General features: G+C 35.3%; 1 protein-coding gene and 1 long non-coding RNA gene across 2 annotated transcripts; one reads left to right on the top strand and one right to left on the bottom strand.

Annotated features, from left to right (window-relative positions):
* Nucleotides 1–433: 433 nt before the first annotated feature.
* LOC106940092 (interferon-induced protein 44-like) lies at nucleotides 434–4358 on the bottom strand (the record flags this gene model as incomplete). Its single annotated transcript, XM_015022736.1, has 6 exons — nucleotides 4314–4358; nucleotides 4022–4062; nucleotides 3383–3400; nucleotides 3155–3172; nucleotides 2936–2969; nucleotides 434–651 (listed from the first exon to the last, which is right to left on the bottom strand). Coding segments are annotated over exons 2-6 (313 nt in total), but the record flags the coding sequence as incomplete, so codon positions are not given.
* Nucleotides 4359–6551: 2193 nt separating this feature from the next.
* LOC106940089 (uncharacterized) lies at nucleotides 6552–12164 on the top strand. The gene is made up of 6 exons (XR_001422995.1): nucleotides 6552–6919; nucleotides 7679–7795; nucleotides 9143–9172; nucleotides 9263–9267; nucleotides 9456–9621; nucleotides 10578–12164. It is a non-coding gene; the product is annotated as an uncharacterized LOC106940089 (long non-coding RNA).
* Nucleotides 12165–12285: the final 121 nt, after the last annotated feature.

The following is a 12285-nucleotide window of genomic DNA, read 5'->3' as shown; positions in this document are numbered from 1 at the left end:
ATTTAATATTTCAATGTCTTTCACTTGTCAAATGTTTATCATCATTCTAATCAGCGCCTTCCACACTCTTATTTATGTTTTTCAGCAGTTTAACCCAAACTGACAAAGACTGCAGCAAAACTGTCAAGAAGTGGCTTCATTATATGCAAGAATGGGAGGAAGACATGGCAAGGAATCAAAGTGACGCCAACCAGAGTCAAACTGGGGTTACCACAACTTGTACTGTTTCCCTGGTTCATACAGTACAAAGCTTAACCTCATGGATGCGGTTCTTCATAGACAGCAGACTGTTGTTCTGACAGTCAAATATGTTTAAAGATCTGTCCCTCTTTTCTTAAATAAAATATATTAATCCCATGTTATTTTTTTAAGTTTATGTTATGAGTAAAAAGTCATAAATCTTAAAAATAAGAGTAAGCCTTTAATGTCAAACAAGAAGTTGTACTGACCTCTTTTGTGAAACTATTATCATTGGTTGTGTTGTTGGCCAGAGCTTCCTGGGTCATCCTCCCTTGCAGGACATTGTTGACGGAATTGATGAAGCTGGACTTTCCTGCACCGACTGGTCCATAGAGTAAAACTCTGATGGCTTCCACTTCTTTATTTTGAGGTTCAAAATTCTTTATGTACTGCAGAAGTTCCTCTTTGTTTCTGTTAAGATGCGAAAATAAAGATTACAACTTAAGTGATATATTTTATAGATTAAAAACACAATAGTGGAAGGTATTCACATTGAATTTAAAGTATATATAAAAGGAACTAAAACTAAAAATGTTAAAACCTGCATTCACACCAGGGTCCAAATGAACTGAAAATTTGTCTATATTATATAACACATGTCCAAAGTTTCTTCTATTGCATACGCATAAACAATCTAGCCTTTTTGCTCATGGAGCCCTGTCATATTTTCACCAAAGAGTTAAGAATATATGAAGACATTTTCACTGAGGCTCTTGAAATGTTCGTATATGTGCAATTTTAAATTGACATGTGTGACTGTATACAAAATAGACCAGGGTATATTTAATAATTTATTGCAAGGGAATGGAATACTCTTCAAGGTAACACAAAAGAAAATTATTTCCCCATCTCCCTTAGGGAGCTCCTCAGGAAATTGGTTTCTGTTTAATAAAATTAAATATTTTTCTTTACAAATTATACAATCTCATGTATAATTTGTATTTCATTTTTATGAACATACAATAGAACACTCTATTTTCATGGGCAACATTATAAAATGTAAAAGATTATGACCCCTGAACACATCAAAGTGTCTCAGAAATTTCCTGCTGACAAATATATATTTTAGTCACATAGACAAATTTCCTTATAGTAGGCTATCAGTATAGTCTAGAAAATGCTTTAAGCCATTAGTTATTTAAGCAGATATCCAACTGCTTACATTCAACTGCTAGTTATGAATTGACATTACACAGGGAAGTGTAACTAGAGCCAACCTCCAACAGTCATAATGGTGGAGGCAGTGAGGCTCATAGCATTAGATTAGACATTTGATGAGGTATTTTTTCTTTATCAGCCAACATTAAGGTCAGTCACCTTGAACGACATTTTTTGAATGACAATTTGCACCTGCTTTTCAAATGTGCTAAAAAACCACCTACAATCGGATTCAGGTGGCATTGTGGATGATGCGTTATTACATTTGCATGAACTCCTCCCAGTATTTTGTACTTTCTGGTGGCCAGCATAAACTCTGCAAATCCAAAAAGACAAGTAAAATGGATTACACCTGCTATGTTGGTCATCTTGCTGATACAATCCTTGTGGATCAGGATTGCATGTGCAATCAAATGTACACCTGAAACTTCAACTTTTTAAAGGTCAGGCCCCAAGTCTTTATTTTTTGCTCTAGTGGCCTTTATTTGATAATTATTGGACAGGAAAGTGGGTAATGAGAGAAAGGGGAAGACATGCAGCAAAAGGTCACCAAAGCCAGGAATCAAACCTGCGACAGCTGCGTCGAGAACTAAAGCCTCTGTATGTGGGTTGTGCTTAACCCCTGCGCCACCACAGCACACCCGATGCCCCAAGTCTTTTTGAACCAGATGAAAAATGATGAGGGGCACAAAATGGATATGAGTGAAAAAGTTGTCCTGGGTTCAATTTCCTCGTGATCTCCCATGTGTGGTGGGTTTTCTCCGGGTACTCCGGCTTCCTCCCACCTTCCAAAAGCATCACTGTCATGTTAATTGGTCTGTATTAATTCTCCTTATGAGTGTATGTGTGTGTGTGTGTGTGTGTGTGTGTGGGTGTGTGTGTGTGTGTGTGCATGGTTGTTTGTCCTGTCTGTCTCTGTGTTGCCCTGCAATGGACTGGTGGTTTGTCCAGGGTGTACCCCACCTCTTGCCCGTTGAAAGCTGTAGATAGACACCAGCACACATCGCAAACCCAGAGGAATAAAGGTGTAAGAAAATAGATGGATCTCTTGATCTCATATGTCAGGCTGTGTAGCTACCATGTCTGCTGTTTTGATGACTGAAGTTCCTTCAGGGTGTTCTCCTCCCCTGTGGTGAATATTGGCTTTTCCTGGTTCCATTTGAATGCTTTGGGTGGCCCTTCAGGCCTGTTTATTAGGATCTAGGCTGAGGAGGTGTATTTTATCAGGTGGTGGTTTTGATTCAAATAGAGTTATGAAGGATGGTTGTTTTTGGTTGCTAGAATTGTTGTAGAAAAAAAGGTGTATTGGAATGCTGAGTATGTAATTTTGGGGATGATAACTGGGCTGTGTGTTTATGGTTTCATTCATCATAGTGAGATTTTGTTTTTGGGTAAAGTCCAGTCTTTCTGAGACATTAATAAGGGGTATGTAGAAGTCTGTATAAATTGCTCCACTGGTAAGAAGTGAAAAAAGAGACTGTGGAAGAGTAATAGACACAATGGCAACAGGCTGGTGTACAAAAATACATTCACTCACCCCCATGTTATTTCTCTCCATGGAGTTGTTAAAACTGTGATGGGGAAATTAGATCAAAATCTAAAATATGTCTTGCAATAGTAAGCAGAATTTGTTATTTATATTATATGTCATTAAATACGTAGATACAGATAGTCAAGCAATCAAATAGTTAATTTAAAATAATACATTATTGAGACCAAAAAACATAAAAAGCCTTAATAACTAAGTTCTACTTACGTGGAGCCGGTGGAGGAGCTAAACACAGCAAAGCAGATTAAGTTTATTTAGGCCAAAATCTGTCACTTAAAAAGTGATACAAATATTTGTATGTTTTTATGTTATATTTATAATTGGGGTTGTTAAATATATGAATTGCAGTATATTAAAGCAGTATTTGAAACAGGTTGAACCTGTCAGTGGAAAGATGAGTGCATTATTGTGTGAGAGTGAAAAGAAAGTACTCACAGGAGCCATGTTGAGGTTCTAAATGACAAAACAGAATAAATCACAAAAATCTTACATTTTCAGCTCCAATTCAAATCATGCTTCAATTACTACAATCTATTTTTAGGCTTCATTTTTTTTTAGGCTGAAATCTCAAGACTTCTGGAAAACGTTCAATAAGAAAATAAATTTCCTCTTCATGTGCAAAGCTGCTGCAGAAATGATGCAAATGTGACTCAAATGATAAGTAAAACTTAATCTTTCAACTGTTACCTGCTTAATTATGTAACTCATTGTTAGGACTTGTAAAATATAAACACTTCATGATATTGCTTAACATTTATTATGAACAAAATGAAATGAGATGGTCAAGTCACAGAAGAGGCATGACACAGCAAGAAACTTAATATCGTCCCATTGACTTTAATCATGAATGACGTTTTTACAAAACGAGCACATATATATCTTTACACATTCTTAGCTGACATCACAAGACTTTGTATTTAACAAAATACTCGTCAGGTTCTTAGTGTCAGACCTAGCATTAGGTAGATCCTATAAAGTTGATTCATTGTTTAGCTGTAAATTCATTTAAAAGCTGAAAGTAAGTCAAAAGTATCTATTACCAGCGTCTCAATGGAACAAGTTTGTAATACTTACCAGGTGATGAAGAGCGATTCCCCATGACTGGAAAAAATCTGCTATGAGAGAAAGAATGAAGAGTTTTCACTGCACCCTCTATTTTTCTATTTGATTTGCATTTTTTTTATCACAACTATTTTGAAGCTATGCTGTCATTTATTTTTATTCATAAGAATAGAAAATAACTTGTTTGTAGCAATTACCAACGCAAGCCCCAACATATTATTAAAACATGGAGCAGTTTAAACAATTAACCTGAATTTATGAGCCACAGCAGCTGTAGAGCAGATATTTTATTTGCTGAGCTTACCTGAAGAGGTGATGTGCTGCAGGGGTGGAGAACTGCCACAGTGATGATCAAAGGAAAAACTCAAACTATTTGTAGGATTTTTTTCTTTCACTTTTAGTTTGAATAGATTACCTTACCACTACTGCCTCTCTCTACCATCCAATGTATGGAATAGGGGTTTTTAGCATGTGTAATAATAAAAAAAACATGCAACTTGAAATATTCAGCATTACAGCCTTCAAGAAGTTTTTTTTACTACATATTTATTCATCAAAAGATAGGAAAATATTCATATTATCTCTAATACTTAGAATTATTACAAGTATTAATTTTTCTAAAGCTTGAATTTAATGGTCCAGGATTGTTAAGGGTTGAACCAGAAAAATAAATAGTGAAATTAGACCACAGCCCTTGCTGTATGAAATCTTTTCATTGTTTGGAGTAGTTTAGCTTAGTCACACACACAAACTGAAATCAGATAAGCCTTAACCAGGCTACACATAGTCATATGTACAGAAAACACAAAGGATTGCTCTGCTCTTTGAAACAGGCAGAGCTGTTGTGTAAAAATCAACTGTTACTCTTAGTTGAAGTTTCTTTTAAAGTACTTTTTTCTTCATCCAGGATTTATGACTAAAACATTGACAACAAAGCTGTACTATATTTGTGCTTTAGTTTAGAATAAAAGGACTAAAGTTCATTCACTTATTACACTGAAAAATATAGTTGAACCAACTTATTTGAATTTCTTCAGTTGGTAACAAGTAACTTAATTAAGTTTTTCAAACTTGATTTATTTATTGAGTGGATTTAACTTTAAGTCAGTCCTACTCAAATCATTTTGTTTACTTCAAATATAGAAGTAAAATAATAAATGATCTTATTTTAAAGGATTTCTTGGCTCAGGCAGCCTCTATTTGAGAGTAGGTCATGACAGAGGGGGAAGACATGCAGCAAAGATCATCATGACAGGAACCATGTAGGACTGAGGGCTCTTTATGTGGTACAGGATCTGTGCCTGGTGAAGCTTCAATCATAATGTCAGATAGGAACACAACATTGAACTTAATTATTTCAAGTAAATTCAAAGTAAGAAGTTCCACTAAGTTAATAATGTGTAACTTTTAAATTAATTCAGCACAAAAAGTAAGATGTCATCACTAAACCAAAACAATTAAGTGAGATTAATGTAAATAAGTCAATAACCTGAACTGCAGCCAAAATCACATTTTAGAGTGTAGCATTGCTCTTTAACGCCCTCTCCTGGGGTAAAAGAACATAGAAAGACAACAGAAAAAGAAGGATAAGGAGAGTACAAGACAACACCCCAGAAGTCTGCTCTTACTCATAAAGAGTGGAAAAAACACCTTAGAACTGGGAAACCACAGTGACAAACTACATATATATGAACCTGGGTGGTAGTGGAAAATTGAATGAACTCCAACACCAGGTTTGTGCTGGTTTTGTGCATTGGGCAATTGATGCCTATTGAGGATGGAGTTGTGCTGGTGTGGGTCAGGTGCAGTGAATGATTTGTGCTTTTCCTCCAATGATATCTTGGAGGGACCCCTATGGACTGTAACAGTCTATTATCATGCAGGAATCTCTTTACGTAGTCATAGGATAAGCTCGCTTTTTGTAAATCATGTGGTTTGGTCACAGAGAGCAGTTCTTAAAAATATAGCCAGTGTTTTCAGCAAATTTGAGCTGACTATCCAGGAAGGACCTGAGGTATTTAAAATTAGCCACAGTTTCAACAGGTTGGCCATTGAGAGAAACTGGAATTGCTTTCAGGTCTTGTTTATCTCATCTAATTAGTCTCACTTCCTTAAGAAAATGAAAAGGTATGGTGTTTTTTGAGGGAATTTGTATTTTATGGTTACATTAATGCCAGAATTAATGATAAATAATAAAGTCTTTCTGCTATTCTGATTTAGTAATGTGTTACCACCCCCACGCCACTAGAGGCAGTAGCAAGCCCGAAAAGATGCGACTAAGGAGCAGATTTAGAAGTAAACCGAAAGCTACAGAATTTGGTAAAAAAAAAAAACGGTGAGATGCGCTGAAATAAATAAAAGAGAGAAATTGAAATACATGCTGAGAATGAAACTCCTCCCTAAAGTTGAGGATATATCCCATATTTCAAAAGAAAATAAAAACGTGAGACCAGGAAATGGCGCACCCTTCCCGTTTCCAAATAAGGCATGTATCCGTCCCCGCCCCTTTCTGTTTGCTGCGGCGAGATGTACTTGGAACTAACCGACTGAGTTGAGTAAAGCTTTTGGATGCAGGTAATGTTAGCTAAAAGATGACTAGCTAATATCGGTACACCACCTTAAGCTGGTTAACAATAGCCTCTAGATTACTGATGTTGTCTATGTTCAAAAGTGGGTAGTTGTTACATTACGTCGAGGAACTCTTTTGGGGAAAAAGTACTTATAAGAGTAGTTTTACTGCACTGCACCTTTTTATTTTACTTGAGTAATAGTATTATTGCTACGTGGATTAATTTTGCCTCCCAAAACCTTGTTAAACTCATCCGGAGCGGCTGTTCTGTCCTAAAGTGAAAGTAAAGGCGTTCTCTGCTTTCAGTCTTTGTCGCAGCTGCTGCAGCACCGACAGTACAGGTAGGAGTCATTTTTCACTGTCTTTGTGGGCTGTGTAGGCTTTTTGTGAGAAATAAAGTCTTTTTTATCCCTCACATAAAAGAGAATAAAGCACTCTACGTGAATAAAAAGCTCTTTATTCATGTAAAAATGTGAAGAGTAAAGGAATTAATTCCCTTATATGAATGAGGTAATGAAGGGAATGAAGCCTTATATTATAAATAATATATTACTTATAAGTAATATAATATTACTTATATTAATTTCCTTGAATATTACTAATCTGAAAGGTTAAACTGTGGATGCCACCATCTACATTGTAACTAAGAGAGGTTTTTTTTTTGTTTGTTTGTTTTTTTTTTTTAATTTATGCCTTTGGAGAAGGAAAAATGTAGGCCTGATCACATAAAACCCTTTTAATTTTTCTTAATTGTCCTTTCAATAGTGGTTTCAGAACAACTCTCAGCCTCTTCCCTAAATAGACACATTGTTTGGCAACAGAAACAATTTCTGACTTTGACGTTATCAGGCTGTCCTAGAGCTTTAAATGCTCGGTGTGCTACAGATAGGGGGAGAACATACGAAGCCTCAGTCTGTCCCTCTGCTCCTGGTCAGGAACCTTCTATCACTATAAAGAAACGGTACCAAGACTGTCGCCCTTCGGTTCGTCCTCCGCTCCACTTTAACCTAACATTTCTACCAGCGTGTTCTGCCCACGGCTCACCAATCTGGGTTGGAGGTGAACAAAATTAAGTCGCTGCTTATTTTTTTTTTCTTCAGACACTGACTCTGAAGAAAGCAAAGAAAGGTTCGGTCCATAGCATTTGGGGCTCCAATCGAAAAATCTCACAAAATAAGTTCCAAATCATCCTATACCAACAATTTGGACCGCTGCAGGTATGGAAAGCCAAACGTGCTGCAATTCAATAGATTAAAATATCCTGAAATTTATATTTACGCATGTGTAAATTTTGAAACTTGATATGCATCTATTAAGTAAATCTGTAAATCTTTATCACCAAATATAAATATCTAAATATTACTTTTGTTAATTGAAATTATTTGGAAAAAAGACTCGTTACATAGTGGCTTAAAAAGTTTTCACACCCTTGAACATTCCCATATTTTGTTACATTACAACCAGAAACATAAATATACTTAATTGGAATTTAATGTGAAGATCCAACTCAAAATGGTACACATTTGAGAAGTTGCAAGAAAATTACATGATTCAAATCATTTTTTTCAAAATAAAAAATTGAAAATTTAGTGTGCAAACATATTCATCTCCCTTATCTCTGTGTGTGACCACTTGCTTTCAAAAGTTGCCTGATGACTACTAATGACTAAATATTGTCTGCCTGTGTGTAATCTAATCTCAGTACAAATCCAGCTGCCCTGTAAGACCTCAGAGGCTCAGGGAATGTTAGGAAGCAAACAGCATCATGAAGTTCAAGGAACACAGCACACAGGTTAGGGAGAAAGCTGTGGAAAAGTTTAAAATAGGCTGAGGTTAGAGAAATAGTTCCCAAGGTCTGAACATCTCACTGTTCAATTCATGTTCCAAAAATGGAAAGAGTATGACACAACTGTAAACCTGTGAGACAAATCCATCCAGCTAAACTTACAGGATGGACAAGGAGAGCTCTGGTCAGAGATCCCATGGTGACTGGGGTGGAGGTTCACCTTCCAGCAAGACCACCACCCTAAGCATAAAGCCACGGGTACAATGACATGGTTAAAACTAAACATATTCTAGAATGGCCTAGTCAAAGTCCAGACCTAAACTCAATCAATAATCTGACAAGATGCGAAAACTGCTGTTCAAACATTCTCCCTCTAATCTGAGCCTGGTCTGCTTTACAAAGAAGGAGTAAAACTTGATAAACCCTAAAAGACCAGCAGCTGTAACTTCAGCAAAACGTGGTTCCACAAAGTATTTACTCAGGGGGGCCGAATACTTTTGTGCAATTCACTTTTTAGTTCTTCATTTGTAAAAAAAAAAAAAAAAATGTTGAATCATGTATAATTTTCTTTCTACTGCACAATTGTATACCTCTTTGACCTCCACATTAAATTCCAATTAAATATGTTTATGAACAAACAAATATATTTATGTTTGTGTTTGTAATGTAACAAAATATGGAAATGTTCAAGGGATATGAATACTTTTCCCAGCCACTGCACTTCTACTACAGTGGATGGATGAAACTATCAATGTTAATGTGTATCTATTTGTGCTAGGGATCCACGAGATGTGGAAAAAGACAACTAGTGAGTGATCATCTCTGCTCATATTAATACCAAACTGACACTGAATAATTCTATGTAATTATTCACTTTTCATGCGGTCTTATTTTTCAGAAAAGGTAAGAGCAACAAAATGCACCTATGATGAAGCTGATGAAATGTAAGAAATAGGAACTTGAGGTAACAGATGTAAAACAAGCAGAGACACGACATTGTTCTTTTTCCTACAATCATGTCTTGTTGAAATCCCATTGTCGGCATTATTTTATATGCTAATTGTCCCTTTGTTGTTTAACTGTGTATTTAGTATGTCACTACAGGTGAAACCTTTGGAGCACATAAAGCCTTTAAGAAACTAGTTAAGAAGAAGCTCCAGGGAAATATCAGCAAGATACATAAAGACCCCATTGTTTATTGTCCCATCACGTCCCGTGTTGGCTCAGATGTGGAAGCAGCTTTGGACCAAGTGAAAAGTATTTATTACATTTTTTTGTAACAAAACATAATCAAGAATATCTTACCAAACTTTGTTGTCATATATCTACACTAAGTTGCAGTACATCATATTTTTATTTTCTTGGGCTCAAAAATACTTTTCTGTAGGTCTTGAGCTTAGGTGATGTCAGTTTTTGACCACTGAGTTGTGTTAGAACCAAATAAGCTATTACAGAAGTAGTGATGCACCGATTTATCGGCCAGCCGATTTATCAGTGCTGATTTCCTTTATTTTGGGAGATCGGTGATCGGCCGATTTTTAAATATGAAGCCAATCTTATCCACTGATCTTATCTAGCTTGGAAAAGGTCTAAGAATCAACTACTTTCCTCTTTTGTTCTCTGGTGAGAAAGGTTTGACTGACAGACCGACCCACTGAGATATGTCTGTTATAATTAACAATAGTGATCCCAGTGTTGCCAACTCAACAGCTTTCTTGCTATATTGAGCTACATTTCAGACAAATAAAATTGGTATCGACCAAAATTGGAATCGGCAGGTTGAGCTTTTTAAAAGATCGGTAATCGGCCAGAAAACTCCAATCGGTGCACCCCTACACAGAAGTTTTATGTCACTTTGCAGGGCATATGATAATTTCATTTTTGTCTGAGAGAAGTCATATTTTATGCTGCTTCAACATATAATAAAAAGTCAGAAGATGAGAAACATTAATAACTTTAGATCCCCCATGACTTGTGAGAAAACTCACCAAATTTCAAGTTGATCTTGTAGAACCGGTTTGATCAAGTGCAATCAAATCTTGGATGTTTTCATAACTTGCATTGTAAATATCAAGCTAAAGTGTGAACAGTGTTCTCAATACTGAATTTTCAGATTTTTGAGATTGATAAATTAAGGAAAATTTTGAAATAGAAAAATCTGCTCTAATGATATGGAGGTCAAACTTTGAGCATCTCTTTTTTTGTTTCAACAGATGAAAAAGGTATCATCCTGGTTTTGATGCATCACACCAGAGATCCTGATTACTCCACTGCTGGGACAAAGTGGTCTGAAACAATCGAGAATGTTGACTTGGATGTTCATGTTCTGTTCCATGAATCTGTGCCGGGATTACTAAAATGTTCACAAAATGACAAGGCAGCGGATCAAATTGTTAGATTTTTAAAAGACAAGAAAAAAAAATAGTCGCAGTAAACGAGGTTCACAAAAAATAGAACAATAAGAACAAAAGAACCAAATTATAAGCAATAGAATGGAAAAAGAGATTGAACTAGATCACATGCAAAAGCAGAGAGAAAGCATTCCTCCACTTCATGACTGACTTACTATTAATATGTGAGCCACATATCGACTTGCTGAAATTAAAAAAACTAATAATTTCATTTTGGGAGCAAAATAAGAGAATTATTTAAAAAATATTATATTTATAAAACATAAAGATGATGAAGTTCACCACCTCAGATTAATCATGGTCTTTTTTGATTTGTATTAAAAGGTATTTTACAAGTTCTGATTAGTCCAAAAAAAAAAAATCAGAAGAAGTCTATATAGGGTACACTCACATTTAATAAATAATGTGTTTTGATGATACCTGTCAGAATGAAAGTACTTTCTGAAAAACTTTCTGAAAAAAAGTGTAATTTTTATCATTATCTGTACAGAAAGTTATCATATAACAGAAATAAAGGACGGGAAACATCAGTATGGGTAATTAATCTACAGTATATTATGTGTTTCACTTCTAATTTATCAAATATGATCTTACGATACAAATTTAAATGGTCAAGAATAAAAATTCTCTCGTCACTCTATTTAAATGACACAAAATGTGGCTTTCAGGACTGAAGACATTGTAAAATAAATAATCATTAAAATGTCTTTAAGCTTCTCTGTGACTTTAGAGGATTATTCCTCTTTCCTCTTATTAATATTTGAGCTCCATGTTGGGACCATAGTTGTTTATTTTGTACATGTTGCCACTGGAACCTTTTTGTATGAAGCATAAGCTCAAGACAATGATGTCATTACCTCCACCTTTTCTGAACTTTGACCTTTTGCTAAAGCTAAGCCTTATCTCTCTTTTTATGGAATTTGTTTTTCATGCTTTTATTGTGTCTCACATAGACTTGTAATTATTTTCTTTATGTTGATCTGGATTAATCATCTCAGGATAGTTTATAAATAGTTCAAACTGCAGCTGATCTTAAAGCTCTTAAACTGTCGTCTGCTCAGATATTAGAACCGTTCAGACGTCTTTATTTACTCTTTGGCTGATTGACACAAGACATTAAAATGTTTCTATGAAGTTTAACTCATCAAGCTTTCATTATATTTTGTTACAAATTGTGAGGCACTTACACTAAAACTGGAATTATAGCCCAATATGGAAGTATATTTGTCATGAACATAAGATAGAATGTTCAGCATTAAGGGTTGTATTTTTATCTTTAAGGATTTGTAACATATTTTGGATATTTATATTTGGCTGATTTTACTGATTGATTTTGTTCTTCATTTATTTGCATAAAAGGTGTAAATAAAAGCTGAGTTTCTAATTTCATATGGCTTGATCAGGTTTCTCTGATATATATATATATATATATATATATATATATAGCCCCGCGGTCAAAATGGGGGACACCCCCAAAGGTGGGGGAGAATGACCGAGCTAAGATCCTGTG

The sequence above is a fragment of the Poecilia latipinna genome, unplaced genomic scaffold, assembly GCF_001443285.1.
Source record: "Poecilia latipinna isolate Pla-1442-1.1 unplaced genomic scaffold, P_latipinna-1.0 Scaffold3087, whole genome shotgun sequence".
NCBI classification, from domain to species: domain Eukaryota; kingdom Metazoa; phylum Chordata; class Actinopteri; order Cyprinodontiformes; family Poeciliidae; genus Poecilia; species Poecilia latipinna.
The sequence above is the reverse complement of the archived record's forward strand: the minus strand, read 5'-3'. Positions and strand labels throughout refer to the sequence as shown.